This window comes from Diadema setosum, chromosome 12 (genome assembly GCF_964275005.1).
Source record: "Diadema setosum chromosome 12, eeDiaSeto1, whole genome shotgun sequence".
Lineage (NCBI taxonomy): Eukaryota > Metazoa > Echinodermata > Echinoidea > Diadematoida > Diadematidae > Diadema > Diadema setosum.
In genome coordinates, this window is record NC_092696.1 from 38,838,039 (window position 1) to 38,856,802 (window position 18,764).

The window sequence follows — 18,764 nt, forward strand, 5'->3', positions numbered from 1 at the left end:
TCAGAGATCAAGTCAATGATATTACTATGAAAAGCTGTGAATACAATTTTGTCTCGTCCAGCATTTCAAAATGTGTATTTCATTCAAGGTTTTCTAGTGTTCGACCAAATGGGGGGAGAGATGATAGTATGGGTGGTCTTTGGTTTGGTTCACAGTTTTTATCTGTCATGACAAGAGATACCCTTAGTTGCAGGCATGGTTCCACCAAACCCTGGGGATGGTTTTCGTTTCCATTCTGATTGGTTATTGTGGTCTAGACAGATGAAATCTTCGGATGTTACAAACCTCTTGAAATATTGCTCCTCGCCATGTATGAAGAAATGTTGTGGTTATATTTGGCCTCCTTGAGCCAATATAAAGTTTTTGGTGAAGAAGTCTGTATTCAATCCTACATACCTCCATACTTCATTGACAAAATAGTGTAGTAGTCTAGAATCCTGCAACTTTATTTGATGAAGTACTTTTTTTTTCTTGTTTCAAATCTCTTGCCTCTTCTCATATTATTGTGTAACAAGTTTTTAATGATTTTTCATATGTACTATGTCATCCTTCCAGTTTACTGGTATTAATTACCTTCCTTGCTTAAAGGTAAAATCTATTACTTTTAAAAGGAAACAAAACAGTATTGCCCTCAAGTAGATGATTTAATCATATTTGACTGTTACTGAAAGTACAAATGAACTTTGGTTTATTTGATGAATTTGGTCTGATAATTCTAGCAGAGAGTTGAAGGGACTGACCCAAGAAGATGGTACCGTGGGTTGGAGGGTTTTTTTTCCGATGTGGGTTGGAGGTTTTCTCCGACATGGGTTGGAATTTTTTTCTGACATGGGCTGGAGGTTTTCTCTTACATGACATCAAGAGAGATGTTATTTTTGTCTTGTCAGTTGTTTTGATTCAATATTATTTACCAGATGTTCCCTTTCACTGAACAGGTAGAGGCAAAATGCAGAGAAACACAGTTAGACCTGTTTTAGTGGCCACCTGTCTATCGCGGCACTTGAAAGTCCCTCTGCGAGAAAAGCCACATCAAAGACCCTGTCTGTAGTGACCACTTTTCTTTTGAATAGCGGCCAGTAAAAAAAAAAAAAAAAAAAATCCCTCCGAGAGAAAAGCCACATTACAGAACCTGTCTATAGCAGCCACCTGTCTTTAACAACCACTTTTTTAATCCCCCTTGGGTGGCCACTAAAGACAGGTTTGAGTGTATATAATGAACATGGCTTATCCTTAGCACAGGTTTGAGGGCAGCTGTTACCCTGTTAGAAATATTACTTACAATTAAAGAGGGGATCTACTTTAGGGAATCCATTTTTCAGGGGGGAAGGGGGCAAAAGGAAAAGCCAATAAACTTTCCTCCCATAATGGTAGATGTGCCATCCGGTATCAGTGTATTAGATAAGCCTTTATCCTAAACCTCATATATAGGGAAATCTTTTTGATCTGAAATTGTGTCCACTGGTTAGTTCAGTGTTAATTTGCATCTCATCAGATTGTGCCAATTGTTGCCATGCCAACTCAGAAATGAAATATACGAAGGCCAGTTTACGTGACTGTACTAGTTTAGTATGCGTGTTTAGATCTCTAGAATTTCACTTGAAGTTTTCTCCAGTCAGCAAGGTTTGTGCAGACTGTTTTGTCCTTCTATGCTTCATCCTGCCAAGCAGTGATGATTGTAGTTTGAATGTTGACTGAAATATTTGATTACAAGCAAGCTCAGTGGATGACATGGGGGAATCTTGGTAGTAAGCAATGGAGTCAGAATCTATCACATATCAACCTGAAATACATAATATATATCCTGTAGAAGCTGGAGATTCTATGTAGATGACAATCTGATTGAATAATCTCACAAGAATGCAGTCAGTCAACCAAACAACAAAGCATATGATGTTAGAACTCAAACTAAAGTAAGTAGTCTTGCTGCCTTGTAGTACTCGATTCTTTGGTGGTGAAGTTCATTAGAAGAACTGAAATCCATTGTAGTAATAATCAGGGGAACTATGCACTTTGTTAGAACCAACCAAATTCTGTCAACAAACCAACTGACTATCTTTCTGTGACTGACAATTATCCTCTCTTCACTAGTCACTAGTTTACCAGATAGTTAATAGTGATAGATACAGATGTACAATATCTAATGCTACACTACGAACATACAGGTACATTGTTGAGACCTTACATGGACAAGTTGATATGCAATATAGTTTATGTTATGCTGAGAGAAATTTTGGTGTATAAGAAATGTTTAAGCAAATGGCTACACATATAGAATTACAACTTATAAGAGGCAAATGTAATCACATTTCATGCATTTTAGAGATTAAGGAAGAGTCAGGGCTGTAAGGACAGTAAGGAGATTTTGATTGGTCCCTACTGACAAGCAAACAGTAAAAGGGTACATCGTCGTGTGCCCAGGAGAACGATGTGAATGCTGGCAATGCCCGTAAGTATAATACATGCCTCGCATGCTTTGGCATCATTCTCCTGGGTACATGACAATACGAACCCTCAATGTCCAAGTCATTATACAGTATATCAAAAAAAAAGTTACAATCAGATTTTCACATTGCTAACACCCAATATGATTAAATGGTCTAAATGCTACTACAGGGTCTTAAGATATAACATCTTAGCTCTGTTTTGCAGAAAACCCCATTCAATTTGGTTAAGCAGTCGGAGAGAAATGTGGATTGTTGTAAAGCATGTCATGAGTCTGATTCTTCCAAGTTCAGCACTTGGATGCTCTTGTGTGTGAACACAATAGACAGAACTTGGAGGGAAGAGATTCCTGACATGCTCTACAAAATTCCTCATTTCTTTTTGACCACTGAAGCAAATCAAATGGGGTTTTCTGTAAGATATGGGCAATGAGTTATAGTTTCCTACCCTGAAATTGTATTTGGATTGATTCACTATTTTTAAAGTTATCATTGCGGAGGGGCCCGTTGTAATATCTTTTTTTTGGACATACAGTATATTTTATCCTGTGTTTTAGTATGAGTATGTTAGATCTATAGGTTATTTCCGTCATCTGTTGAGATTGGGGTGATTCTCGGAGGAGAGTATACAGACACTTGTCTTGAATGTAAGAGATCAAGCAGTACTGTGAAGAAACCAATATTGTTATGTTTGGTCATTTATATTTACCTGAGAATCTAATAATTAGCTGGTCAGCTGGCATTGGTTATTAAATGTTTTTTCTTTTTCTTAGGAAAAATGAAGACCCCAAAGTAATTTATATTAGATTTTTATGACTTCCTCGTGTAGATTACTGTGAGCAATGATGCATTGTACTGCACCATCGTATCGGTATCATAAGAATCACTAGTCCCTCACAAATGATTACCACCCATCATCAATGTACCATGGTATCGGTATCATAAGAATCACTAGTCCCTCACAAATGATTACCACCCATCATCAATGTACCATGGTATCGGTATCATAAGAATCACTAGTCCCTCACAAATGATTACCACCCATCATCAATGTGTATTCCATGTTCCTCCTCCACCAGTGATCCCACAGGGTTGTGATCATCACATTGTAAACTGAGGTAATTCAGTGTTACACCTAGAACTATGTGTTTTCTTGTGGACCTCTGATCTTTCTAAGCTGGCACTTGCTGAGCATTAAATTTTGAATTACTAAATAATATATCATACACATCCTTTGAGGTGGGCAGTTGTGTTCAAAGTTAAGATATTAAGAATAAATGTATGAGGTTATTGACAGCCGCCCTGTGATACCAGCAGACATTGATGTAATATGAGGATATTATTTTAGTTTAGTTCTCTTGGCTCATATTTTATTTTCATGCATAAAAGCAATTGGCTTCATTTGCTACAGCATTAAGCAAGCTAGTGTCACTGTGCTTCAGTGCTGAGTGGCCATCATTTCTTTTATCATTTCATATCATGAGTCGAGCTTACGCACAACTCAGTAATAGCCAAGGAGTAAAAACAGTGCCCTGCTGAGAAAGTGGGTCTTTTTTATTTGCCAGTTACATAATCTGAAATATTATAGACAGCAAGGTTTTTGTTGTTGTTTTTTAATGTATCCTATCAGTTTGCAGTGAAACATTTATCTATCCTACCATAAAAACATCAACTTTTCCTCAGCTTATACAATATTTATAGAAGGGAAGATAGCCATACTTATCTTTTAATTCATTTGCCATCTAAGGTCATGAAGTATGATGTTAATCCTGAAATATAGTTAGTCTCAAAGGCATGTAGGCAGTGCTTGTATACATGGCTTTACCTGCCATCTGATATGCATTTTGTCTATAGGACAACTCCATTAACCCAGGGATCCCTTTTAGTGGGTGAAAAGAGTATTACTGGGGTCGTGATGTTGAGACTATTCTCAATATTTGAAATATTGACTGGACCTGTCACTACCCTGGGTCCTGTTGCATAAAAGTTCAAATCATACATAAGTTTCTGAATACTCATTTTTTTCTGACTTATGTTTGATTGCATCTTTTTATGCAGCAGGGTTCTAGAATGACAGAAAATACAAATTAAAAAAAAAAAAAGTTAAAAACTCCCCTGATTTTTTTTTTCTACTTGCCTTTTTTCTCCCTTGTCAGATACTGTCATGTCACACTTCCAAGGCTGTGTTTAAGGGTAGCCGAGTTGTTCATATCTTGATCATTACTTTGTAGTCATCCAATGTGCTTCTCCCATACAAGACATAGAAGGCACGACTGAAGTAGGTGATAAAGAGTCCCAGGTACGTAGGCTTCAAATAGTTTGTCACAATTACTTCAAGTGAATAGTTGTGAAGATAGACTGCATGCTTTCATCCACTGGATACTTTATTTGTATCTTGGAATGTGTGGGAATAGTGTGGAAAATTCTTCTTGCCAAAGGATTAGAGAAAAATAATCACAAATCTGAAATAAGTACTACGTTGCTGGATTAGTCTCAGCCCTTAACTCCCTGTTATGTACATAAAAAAAAAAAATAATTGACAGAAAGAGTGCACTTCATTACTAAGATGAAGATATCTTGATTGCTCTAAAACTAGAAACATTGGTGGCATGAAACTTTTGCAAATTGGTGACCATGAAAAAATTAAGAGTGTGTCACATGTACTGGGTTGTGTAGACAAAAAATTTCTTGTGCATTTTACCCATTTGAATTGTGGCTCCTTACAAATTTTGCCAAAGTTTCATGCATGCAAAAATATCTGGTTTTATAAAGCATGTACACCAGATTGTGTGAAAGTAGCAAATAGTCATTAGAAATCACAAAGCTGTCATGATTCTTCTCTGGTAGGATCATAGCTGTGGGTTTGTTTGGAGGACCCTGGACTGATTAAGGTGTGATACTGGCATGGTATGAAGAAGAACTTGTATGTACAATGTATGTTGACACATTTCAGTTTTGACATATGTTTGCACTGCACTCTTCCTCGAAGGCAGATTTCAGGAACTTTATTACCGTCCGTCCTGTACTGTTCATTGTTAGTATGTCAAGGACAAATGTGTTATAAGAAGGACAAAAAAATATTGATGTCTTTAAAAGGTGTGTCAGTGAGTAAGTAATCTTGTTCCTGTCAGTAATTCATGTCTACTCCTCCATAGTTTGAATATCTATACTTTACAGCAAACTGATTTTACGCATTTTACGCATATATTATAGGATCATGAGTCTAGGTTTAGGAGTCAGGTTTATCTGTAATACTGATTATAAATAGAACAAAATCATAATGCTCCCACATACTCAAATATTTGTCAGCATTCTCTGGTGCAAATAGTCGTTAGGCATATTACTGTAATATCTACCACTCACCTTTTCTCTCCCAATCCTTTAGCTGGCCTATACACAAATAGGAAGGTTTGAAATTTCTTGAAATAGAGTTTGTTTGTTTTTTGTCAAAAATGATACAAAACTATGAACTGACAATATCATCAATTGGCCTTAACTTACCTTATCAAAATGTGTTGCATAACAAAACATCAAATAGTCATTTTCAGAAAGAGTAAGGGAGGGTTTTGGGTTTTTTTTTTTTTTTTCAAATGTTGCCTTTTCTGTCTCAAGTCTGACCAACTGGATGGTCAGCGGCTAATGATATCCATGTATGACTGCTTCTGGTCTGTGACAAGTGCAGTAATCACAGCTGTGATCTTTTTTGACAATTTAGTCATTTTTTTTTATGGCATGTTAAATACCTTTCCTCACAAAGAGGCTTTATTCCATTCTTGTCACTCATGTCTGAAATATAAGGCTTAAAGTCTCACTTTGTTCCTTGAATAATCAACTCACAAATATCAACTCTTTGCCAAACAATTTATTTTGTATATTATAGAATCAGAGGTTTGTTAGTGAAGTAAATTGTGATTGTGGATGGTACTTACCTGCTATGATGGTTCCATCAGTTCAAGTCCAGACGAGGTCAAAGATGCAGTAGTTTCTGCTGATACCCAGAATATATTCCAGTGTGTGGTTTAATTGTAAGGAAAGATGCAGTGTTGCCCGACTCTGAATGGTTTTTGTGTTTTTACTTGTTAGAAAATGAGTATTGTCAAATCTGTCAGTATGGGCTTGGTATGTACATATCACCATATCTTGTATGCTTTGCATTTCTAAGCAAATAGCCTTTGTTCACAGCGTTCATTTACTTCAACATCTCATAATTCATGTGTGTTGCATTACAGGGGTAGTTCCTTGTCACATTGTTAAGTATGTGAAATGTTGAAAGCAGGGACTTTTTGTATAGCACATGAACTATAGACTGATACATCTATTTTTATGCCAAGTTAATGGCATACAGCTACATGTAATTGCCTTAAGTCTACCAGTCCATTTTGTGAAGTGCTTCAGTTGTTGGTAATGATGATTATTCACACACTGCAAATTGATCTTATCCTTTTTTGTCTTAATCTTTTCATGTGTCGGCGCACAACTGGGATTTAGAGGTGTGTAGATTAGGATTAGGATTTGGATTAGTGTTAGTGTTAGTCTGAGGACTGAAGATTTGAACTAAGACTAGGGTTAAGCAAATTGAGTTTTATGTGTGGTCTTCTCATCAAACTTGGGACAGATCAGGACTGGTGGGATGAGACTAAATCATGACATACTGTAAAAGTGGAAATTTTCACTGTGTTAAAATTTTCTTGCATTTTGCGCATCCAGAAACTAGCGTGAAAATACAAGCATGCAAATATTTTTGCTTGTCATTTGTTCCTATACTTGGTTTCTTGATTCCGCCGAATTAAAAACATGCAAAACTCTTCCTACCCAGCCAAGTTCGAAAAAGTAGTCGCGCAAAAATATCCACTTTTACAGTAGTGTTTGATTGTTAATGACTTTGGTAAGCCATTATTCAGTGGATTATGTAGCTCAGTTTAGCTTGTGGTGTGTTCTAGAGGAGTGGGCATTTGTCCCTGGTTCCTAGATCATCTCTGGAGAGGGAATATAAGAGTAGATGACTGATGTACCGTATCAGTGCACAATTTTTGACAACTACCTCATATAGAGGTCACTGCTTGACCTTTAAACTTTGGTCTGTACTACTCAAAGGAGAAGATTCCTCTAGAGAAACAAAAATAGTTTGTTTCTGTGATCTCATCATCAATGAGGAGTGAAATGAAAACAAGTTAGACCTGTGAATGGGCAAAGCTCATATCTATCACGTTACTATGTTACAACACATTTTCTTTCGTTCTGCAAACTTGATCACATCTTTCGTTGACGTTTGTTGTTAAAGATTTTTTGTTATTTCTTTTTGTTTACGCCTCCTACAAGACTACGGTATTATTGACAATTTCTAAGTTTGAGTTGTCAGCACATGTTATGTGTCACTCTGGTTAGATGATAGAACAAGTAGAGTTTAAGATATGATCAGAAGAATTTGTGGCAGCCCATATTGACATGTTCAGTGTGAGCCATATATGATGAAAATCAATTGTATGGCTGTCTAATGTGATGTACTCAGAAGAACAGGTTTGTTGGTAGGGGAGAGACACAATTCTATCTAATGCAACAAATCAGTGAAAGTCTGTGGGGAGTTGGTATGTCTATTCAGGAAAATGTGGATGAGTTACTAACCATTTATGATGTGGTGCAAAATGAAAAATACCTCAGGCTTATTAGCTCAGTCATTTCACTGTCAACTTTTTTTTTTTTTTTTTGCATTTGATAAACTGCAATTATTTGATATTGTAAGACAAGAAACTTTTCTCCATTAGTATGCAGAAGATATGCTGAGAATGCTTTGTAACACTTTCTGATGTCTCGATCCCTGGATGTATGGTAGACTCCACCATTAGAAGACCTCTTTTGCTCTCTATCTGATATACCATCCTCAGCAATTTTGTATTATTTCCAGTATTAAATGATTTAATCCGTTGAGGACGATTTGATTTTGCTACAACACGCATTTCCCATAGACACTTGCCCGAGAATACTCGAGACTCGTCCTCAACAGGTTAATTTTGGTCAAATTCTCCCCATTAAATGTTGTTATGTTGATTCAGAGCTGACTTTCAGGAGAATCTACAACAAGATTGAAGTCACAGTGAAATACTTTTATGATACACTGTGTACTAAATTGATTTACAAAGAAAAACAAAATCCCACAAGATATGACATGTTGTATTATGTGAAAGCTCAGATGTCCCCTATAATGTGAGTCTAGAAAGCAAGGTAGTATAAATTGAGTTAGAGAAGTACAATTCTTTGTGTGTTTAGAGGCATATTGTATAGGAGTCCATCTCATAAACAAAAGACATTCAATGAAGAGTGGTGATTATTGGGGGCGCTGTGGCATAGTGGATAAGACTCCTGACTCCCGATCGGAGGACCTAAGTGCGAGTCCCACCCAGTGCTGACATCCTTGGACGAGATGTTCTTACCCACCATGTCCCTCTCAACCCAGGTGTATAAATGGGTACCTGACAATGCTAGGGTAATAATAATGGCAGGGCCCTCTGGTAGAGCAGTGGCAACACTGAAGAGGCTACCCTGGATAAAGACCATATGTGACCTGCTACAACAAAAGGATCCTAAAGTCACTGACGGGTGAGCCGAGAAAATCGAGTTTGAAGTCAGATCACCAAAATCTGTCAAAACGTTCGGATTTCTGTTTTTAACATAATTCTGTAGTCTAATGTATCTTCTATCATCTGCTGAAATTTCGAAGCTAAATGATCAAAAGAAAGGCCTGAAAATGGCATTTTTCTGGGCCATGCTTGGCTCACCCGTCAGCGACTTTAGGATCCTTTTGTTGTAGCGGGTCACATATGATCATTATTATGACAAGGATATCCCACCGGATCACCTCTAACTGTGTGTCATTTTTTTTTTTTTTCCTGCTTTCTCGTTTATTTAGACACACCAGTCATAGCAGTCAGTGTGTTTTGATAGCTCCCAGTTATCATTGTAATAATGCTGATATCTGTTAAATTGCCTCTACAACCCCCCCCCCCCCCCCCCCTCTTGATTTGACTGAAATCCTTGACTGTGTGTACACTATAACCCTGGATGAAGTATAAAGTAATATGTGTGAAAATTGATATAAAGTTATACATTCTGAAATCTGCAGACAAAAGAGCAGGTTGTTCTTCGCCCAGTTTGCTCAATTCTGTCTCCATGTATGTTGATTAGTCACAGGCCTCTGACTGGTGAGGATTCACCTCACTGTTTTATGTCATGCTTAGTCTTCTGTCCAGACTCTCCAGTATTTTCTGCCAAATTTAAACTCTGTCCAGTCATGCTTTGCATGATGGCAAGGTGTCAAGTGAGTCTATCTTTGGTCATCTAGCTCTGGTCACCAGCTGATGGACAAGCTACTAGCTATGGTCATCAGCTGATGGACAAAGTTACCAGCTCTGTATATTTTATCTTCATCTTCTTGAATTACTGCTGTATGATATGTCTTTTTTTATTGCCTTATATTGCAGACGTTTGTAGTCAAGGTGCTGCATACTGAAATTTCACCCTGACGATATCACAATGTAAGGTTAGCTTTCTACTATGTTCCCTTTAATTATTTTATGAATGTGGGATGGACTACATGCATCTATGAAAGATTGATTCCATGAGGTTATAATGCAAGGAATTATCGAAGGAGTGTTGTGAATGTTGCAATATTTTAAGTCGAAATGAGACCAAGTCTGTTGTTTTTCTATTTACTTTGAGGATTTATCAAAGCTGTCGATTGAAATACTTCATGTACCAAGAATCTACATTTGGAAATACAGGAAGTCATTAAAAAAGGAAAGAAATAGATGCACATTTATTCTTGATATATGCGCATCTTCTTCCCTAGATAAGTGTGTGTGACAGACCAAGGTCTAGTTTGAGAGCTGGATTCATCCTCTAAAGTACTTGAAACACTCTTTTATTCATAGCACAGAAATGTATGTTGCTCTTCATGTTTCACCAAGCTACATTTCATGCAGGATGAATTGCTATGTGCATGTACATTGCAAATGTTATTTCTGATCAAACTGTCTCCTTTCATGCAAGTGTCTGATCAATCATTTCACCTTCCTTTTTCTATAAGACATATTTTTGAAGACTAAACTATAAAAAGCACACAATATTTCACTTTCTCCTCTTGACTGTAATTCCTGCCAAAGTTGACTTTATCTGCGGTCATACTGGTAAAAAATTGCAAAGTTTAAGGTCATGATCTTCAAGATCCTGAAGCTTTGCCAGTAGTGTAACAGCAAACTTTTGCAAAACTTCTTGTGAAACTTTCTACAAAACTTCCAACGTAATCTTGAGATATTTCCCCAGACCTCTACCAATCTTCTCAATCGTTGGGCATTGTGAACACTAGCAATCAAAACTTCACAAAGTTGGTCACGTGACCAGTCACATGACCAGTCCACTGTCTGTTTATGGGTGATGCTTCCAAAGTGCGCGGTCATTGTTATGTACATGTGTGCATTGTTACATCACAATTACTAGGTGTCAGATGGCATGCTCTTTCTTCTTTCTTGTGCACACACACCAGTGACCCACACTTCAAAATCTTTGCAATCTTTTGCCAGTGTGACCATGGCTAGTAATCCATACTTAGTATGACATATGGATTGTAGCTGAAGCACTACCACCTCTGGGTTGATGGCATTGTACCCGTCATGTCGATAAAATACTTCACAGTGAGTCAGGTGTTATCTAACCCTTGTCAACATGAAAGTGTATGAGTATATACCATTTTTGTGTGTATCATATACATGAGTTTTATTTACTCTTTTGACTTCTGCTGCAGTAGGCAGATTTGATTCATACCATGCTATATTTCTAGCACACATTGGGATGCTAGCCAATCTTTTATTGCTTTCATGTCTGTGGAAATTTAATTCAGGGAAAAATAGTCACTTAGTCTTTTGTTGTACATAATTCTTTGAAAAGCTGGATATATTCTTCTGTCATGTGAGAGTTATCTCTGTCATATACTCTTCAAAAGAGATGAGACAGATTGATGTAGTAAATGCACATGATAGATTTTGATCTTTTTTTCCCTTTCACCAAGGGACTTCTAATGTTTTTTATTTTGGGGTCAGGTTTAGCTGTGGAAAGATGTCCTTTCCGACTTGTCCAAACAACCAAGACAGAAGCTCATAGTTGAATCTTTCTGGGTCCATTGTTTCATTGTAATGACTTTATCAATTTGCTTTTACATTTTTCTTTACTTTTTGGTAAAATGGTAACAGTGCTGACAGTGGTGTATGGCATACAGTGCAAAATGTAGAAATATTGATCACTGTGAATTGTTTGTCTTCACATATATCTATATATTTCAAGTCATATTTTTCTCATTGTCCTGACATTGTTTATGGAAATGTCATATGTCATTTGCTGTTCAAAAGAGAATGGTAATTAAAAGAATTAAAAATGAAACATTTTGTGAATGTTCTCTATGTTCCTGTTGGTGTGTTAAAGACCATTATATGATAATGCTTCTATTTACCTTGTGAATAAAGATTTGTCCTTCAACTGAATCTTGGTATTTGCAGCTGTGAATTCTTTGCTTTTAATGTCTTGTATACGACTATGCAAGTATTGTAGTTTGGAGTTTGTGGTGTAATCCAAAGTGTGTCACAATGTGAGAGGGTGAAGAGTTTTAGAAAGATGCATTGTTGCAAGGGAAGAGAGCAGTTTCTGGCAAACACTGTATAGCCAAGCAAGCAAGCAAATAAACACAAACAAACAAAAAAGAAACTAACTAACTAACAAACTAACAAACTAACAAACTAACTAACAAACTAACAAACTAACTAACTAACTAACTAAATGAATGAATGAATAACTAAATAACAAGGTAAAAAAATAGATAACTGAATGAATGACTAAATGAGCATCTAACTAACATTTAACTAACGACTAATTATCAAAAAATGAAATGTGTATATTTATTACCATTAATGTTATCAGCACCTTGAATATGATATTTACCAATATCAAGTGTGTGGTGGTACATGTATTGTTGTTGTATCTAAGATAGTTCACACAAGAGTTACAGTGGTAAATAGTGACAGTGGCATGCAGAATATCCAAGCAGAAAAAAAAAAGAAGAGGACCAAGAGGACCTATTGTAGCGTTCAAGATATAGGAAATTAAGATACAAATGTATATCAGTATAATCACATACGTAAAATAATAATAATAAATAAATAATAGATAATAATAAAATAAATAAATTAGTATTTTTCTGGAGCATAATTTGTACAATCAATAGTGTTAGTGATATTATATTGTAACAATATCAGCATGGCACGATGATATGACCAGTGATAAATATATCAGAAGTATGCTGATGTATGCTGACTTAAAATACCTGCTTCCACTCTATCCTTTAGTGATATTTTCCTTCAACATTTGAAATTTCTGACTATAGGATACTTTAATTGTCACCCGTTCTGTTACTCAAACTAGTTACACAGTTCACGCAGAAGTAGAACATTAGTGTTTGTTGGAGAGGTGGTAGCATTGCTTCATATAGAAAAAAAAAAAAATATATATATATATATATGAAGAGTTCGTTTGCAAAAACCGATAAGTCCATATTTGACAAATGGAGATATTTGCGATTAAAAGTCAAGAAAAATAAAGAGAATAATAAGAAATTTTTTGCTTCTTTTGACCATAACTTCAAAAATATACCTTTATATGTAGTGACCAATATATCATTTAAAAGGTATTATTTTGTACTTTATGACAGAGATCATACTTCAAAATCTATAAAAATGGACTTATCGGTTTTTGCAAACAAACCCTTCATATATACACCGTAAACCAATTATTGACCAGAATCAAGGACTAAAACAAAAATATGTATCATTGCATAATGAACATTTATTATTCGAAATATATAGGATGATACAGGATATTTCACTTGAAAAGAAGACTATTGACCAACTCGCCTAGGTAATTTACAAAAAGCTTCCTTTAAACATGCACTTTGATATATTACAAATGTATTTCACATCATTTAAATGATGCACTAGAAAAAAAAAAATCCTGTTGTTTTTAAAGTGACAATGCACCATATTGTTTTCAGTCAAACATCACTGCATATCACATTCCTCAAACCCAATTCATACTTTTGACTTTAACAGAGTGAGAGATAATGTCCATATCAGCAGACTACTACTCCGAATAATGTGTTGGAAAAAAGGAGCAGTGGTGGTTTCATGGAACAGCGCCCTCTAGTGTTGCCACATCACCACAGGTTCTAAATTACCGTACGCTGTTTTCACTGATTCAAGAAAAATCATAATTATTCATATCAGTATTTCTTCTTGTCTATTAATGAGACAGAGAAAAGGAGTAGTATTAGCTACTTGGATGAAATAATTATTTTATACATGTCAAAAAGAGAGAACAGAAGATCTATTGGTTGTCTGACTACAATACCAAGATTTATAGAATTATGTTCTTGTCGTGCAAGACTAGACGAGACATCAATTCAAAGCGAATTAAATTTGAAGCTACCACTGTATAATACAAACATCTGTAATGGCATGGAACTGATTTCAGCCAGCAATATAAATTCAATATAAAATGAAAGAACTTATGCTGAAGTGCAAAATCTTGTAAACAAAAGATAAATGAGATATTTTCATAATTCATTTGGTCAACATGCTTAGATTAGTACTACAGTGTAACTGACAGGTCACCATCCTTGTGTCCAGTGTAAAGAGAGGTTGGATATAAGCGAGGCTAGGGTCATATAGGGCCTACCAAATCTGAATTTTGTACAGGGTGAGGGACAGATAAAGTGGTATGTGACATTATGTTGTAATTGGGTGTTGGTAGACCTCACACTAACGTTAGTTTTACAGCCAAGAGGATCAATGACTTTATTGACCTCGGAAACTATGACAACTTTTCAACTTTTCAACTTTCAACTTTATTTTCACCTCCATCAAAATGAACAAAGAAATTTATTTACATTGCATATACACGGGATATTTGTGATATAGAACAAAATTTGAAAAGGTACATAAGAAAATTATGAAAATGAAAAGTAGATGTGATTACATCTTTGTTAAATACATAAAGCGTATAATACAAGTCAACTAAGGATGAGGATGGAAGTGGAGGGTCCCACTAAGAAGCAAAGCTTGTACGATATGGGACCCTCAGAAAAATACACAAAACATCAATATAAAACACAATAAACGAACCGATGTCAACTGACATCAAAATGATTGGGAAGAGGAAAAAGAGAGAAAAGGAAAGGAAAGCAAAAGAGGAAAAAAGAGGAAAAAAAGGGAGAAAAAAGAGGGAACTACAGCATGTGCCATCGTGGACGCAAGCAATCTGGATTTCATAATGTAAAATAAGTGATAAAATACAAGCTGGATTGAATGTAATGCAAAACATTTTTTATACGTAGTTATGTTGGTAAGAATGCAGGAGAAAAAAAAAACACATCGTTATATTTAGAACACAAACAGGGACATAGTTTAATAGAAGGACTTATGTAAAAAAGAATGATGACTTGACTGAGATGATAAAGGGAAACTAACTCTGTTGGATGTTATAAAGTTTCAATAAAAATGATTTTAATCTATTCTTAAAGGAATTCAGAGATTGAGCTGTAGTAATGTTACTGGGAAGTGAATTCCAGTACTTTGGCCCGTCGTAAATAAATGTGTTTTGAGCCAAGAAAGTTCTCATAAATGGCAAATGGAAATCATTTGATCGCCGTGTTGGATAATTATGAATGGATTGATTTCTTTGAAACATTGTTTCAAATATATTTGGGAGATTATTTTTATTATAATTATACATAAATTGTCCTAGATTAAACAAATACAAATCATTAATTTTCAATATTTTATGCTCATAAAATAGTGGGTCAGTATGGGACAAAAATGACGACAATATGCAGTAAGTATCTGTAACATAAGTAATGTTTTAAATACGTCAAATATACAAATACTCTCGTCTTCATCAAATCGATTCCCATAAGCTACGTCACAAACTTAAAAAAAAAGTTACACATAACGACACTCTACTGGAAAACAGAGTAAAGCTATAACATGATAAAGTGATGAATGACGTGTTCTGCGATCACCTCTTCTCCACAAAAAACATCATTTTCTTTTTCTTGCACGTATTTCGAAACTCACCCAGCTTATAACACCCAACCTTTTCCAGTAAGTTTTCTCTCCAAGGCAAGATTGAGCCATAAACTTACTCCAGAGGACTGGTACAGCAGATGTTGATACTTTCCAAGAAGTGAGATATTGTAATATCTTACAAAAGTGATTGTGTGAAGAAGAAAAGAAAAGAGAAAGTTGCTTGAGATATGTCATGAAAAAATCGGGATGATGACGATATGCATCAATTTAACTTTTGTAACATTATAAAATACAATGTACCTATTACCCCGAACTTTATATAAGCAGTCGAACAATATTGCAATTCTTGTGATTATGAAGCTAAACGATTCTTTCTAAAACGATCAGTTCATCTCAGTGAACAGTATGGGTGGATGCAAGAAGTTGATTTCAAGTTACTTTCACCACAGAGAACACTCCAACCATGTCTGAATACAAAGAAAATGATTATGCAGCAATGGACAAAATAGAAAACGAAACTTTATAAACAATGATAAAAGTCTAGAACAGGTTCCCAAACTAAGCCATTGACTATTCACCTTTTAAAGGGCCACAGTATAAGATGGCTATATACCGACAATTCTTTAAACGAAAATTCATGAGTTATCCGACTCGCTGCTGTGGACGTGACTTAAAGAGAGCAAACATTATTGAAGTCATTGTTGAAAGAATAAAAAATAAAAGGAAAATAGCTATTCCGTGACATACATTTAGTGTCCCAGACACGTGACGTATACGTATGCACTGCTATGACCATGAATAAGATGGGACGCGCTTAATTCAATTTTGACGCACGTTATCATAGGTCCCACTTTACTAAACAGTAACTATTAAACGAAATAAGAATATTTTTCAATTAAACATAAAATGTAGCGTCTACCTTAGTTTGTAGCAATGATCTGTAAGTTCTGTAACTATAATTTACATGATTTAAGAATGGTAATCCACGAGGAAAGTTTCGTTTAAGCGGTCTGTTGTTTGATGACTCGTTTAGGGCCCAGATATGACGAGATACAAAGATTCATGCTTCGGGATTGGCTGCTGAATATTCATTCCTCCATGCCTGATCTTGAGAAAACTGATAAACAATTTCAAGAATTGTATATTAATGCTAATCAGAAATAAAATGTCTTTTAATCTATTAGGTTTACATTATACCGCATAAAAGGTTGGTTTATTTAGCACTTGCACTTGGTACGAAGGTGATAGATACTACAGAAGAATTTAGATAGGCACTAACAATGTCTTATTTCTGGTTGTTTATTTGCTTCTTTGTTTTTATCACAAATTGATATATTCCGCGAAACTGTGCCCTTTTTAGGGGAACAACAAATAGATCATAATTTTAAAGACACAGAGAATAGAAAAATAGATCTACTCAAAATTGAAAGTGGTTTCTTAAGTCTCCTGATTCTTAAGACATTCAACATGGTTTGAGAACGTCACACCTATATGACTTGCTTCAATAAAGGTGAATGACATAATGACTAATGAAGACATTACCGACATTAATGAAAACATTACCAGTATATTTGTATACCACCTACATAATATGTACACCGTTTTGCATTGATTTCAGGCAACTCGTCTGAGTAGTATCGAGTCATGAACTATATCCACACCAATATCAGATGCTGTGGTTTTTGTCTGTCTTTGAAGGCGAACACACTGAAACTTGCATAAAAACAGACAACTTCCATTTTTTTTTTTCAAGGAGCATAAAATACATTGCTATAATAAGCTGTTTTTGAAGTCAAGATCCTTAAATAATAGCAAGGCGGTATGACACGTCTCCTTTGTAAGAGTACGTCATTTATTCGATCACTCTGACAGGCTCATCGAGACAGATTCTCGTAGCAGAGTTTTGGAATAATTCTTGTGTGCGCAGCGTGGTGGCGGACGTGTTGGATTGTATTCTTTTGTTACGTCACAAAACTATCGTTGTCCGTGTTGCCCTCAAGAAGTCTTCCCTAGCCGAGGCCTTACACACACACACACACACACACTACCTATTACTCTTCTTTCCACCAGTCCTGCGTTTTGCTTCATTCATCTGAAGAATACGTTCCGTAAGATGTCTGCGAAACGCCAAATCTTGGACGCAGTAATGATGCCATATCCGGAATCAAAAAGTCATTTTTTTCCCCCCGAACTTTCATCCTATATCAAACACAACTCAAAAAATTGGGATCCGTCAACTGCTTCAGATGTCTGTTGTCATGACGACAGCAATAATGTATTGTAAGGATTCCTCATCAAAGAAACATCATCTCTGGAGCTCAATGAACTTTTACATCATGAGGGTTCAAAAAGGAAGTCAAACTCAAGGTAAAAGTTCATTAGCCCAGGGAGGTGGCCACTCCCTGATTAGCCCTATGACGTGTATAATGCGGAGTGAGTCATATCGAAATTCGAAAGGACACGCCCACTCTCAAGACTTCATGGTTTGATAATTATATTCTCCACCAGCCTCACGATGGGTCATCCACAACTTGATATACTTCCTGATCACCTATGATTCTACTTCCGGCATAGAAGGCATCTTTGGTCGTCGACGTCCATTTTGGATCGCCCTCGTCCGACCTAGGGCAGAAGAATTGAGATTCAATTGACTTGATTATTTTATGAATTTCTCAACAATATATTATGGCTGGGTAACATCTTTCATAGAGAATCAAACATATAAACGACAGTGTTTATACCGAGGCAAAATGTGTCCTATATCCTTGTTTACTGATGAACCGATTTTCATAGTACAAGAAATCACTGCAGTTAAAGCCTTTTTATGTAATTGGTACCGTAAATCAAATATCTTGTATTAATAATATGTGTAAATGTCTTCATTCTGAGTAATTTGTTATGTTGTATAATAATTATATTACTATGCTCGGTAAAGGTTGGAGGATGACCCCGGGGTAGAACAGCTGCACTTTGTCAATACGGCTGACTGGGCGATCCTTCAGGTGCTGTTCGTTATTCCGAAGGTTCGCTATTCCGAAAGTTCGCTTTTCCGAAGGTTCGTTATTCCGAATGTTCGTTAATCCGAAACACACAAATTCCCTATAACTAGAGATTCGTTAATCCGAAAATGAAAAGGGTTCGTTTATCCGAACATTTGTGGCTTTATTCCGAAGGTTCGTTATTCCGAAGATTTGTTAATCCGAAA

The 18,764-nt window shown here is 35.9% G+C and overlaps 1 protein-coding gene across 1 annotated transcript in view; it reads right to left on the bottom strand.

The window, feature by feature from the left end:
• Positions 1-16,610: 16,610 nt before the first annotated feature.
• Positions 16,611-18,764, bottom strand: part of LOC140235947 (potassium voltage-gated channel protein Shaw-like) — a 42,958-nt gene continuing 40,804 nt past the window's right edge. The window contains exon 4 of the mRNA XM_072315940.1: positions 16,611-16,676. Within this exon, the coding sequence (XP_072172041.1) occupies positions 16,648-16,676 (29 nt within the window). The 3' untranslated portion in view covers positions 16,611-16,647. The remainder of the gene's footprint in view (positions 16,677-18,764) is intronic.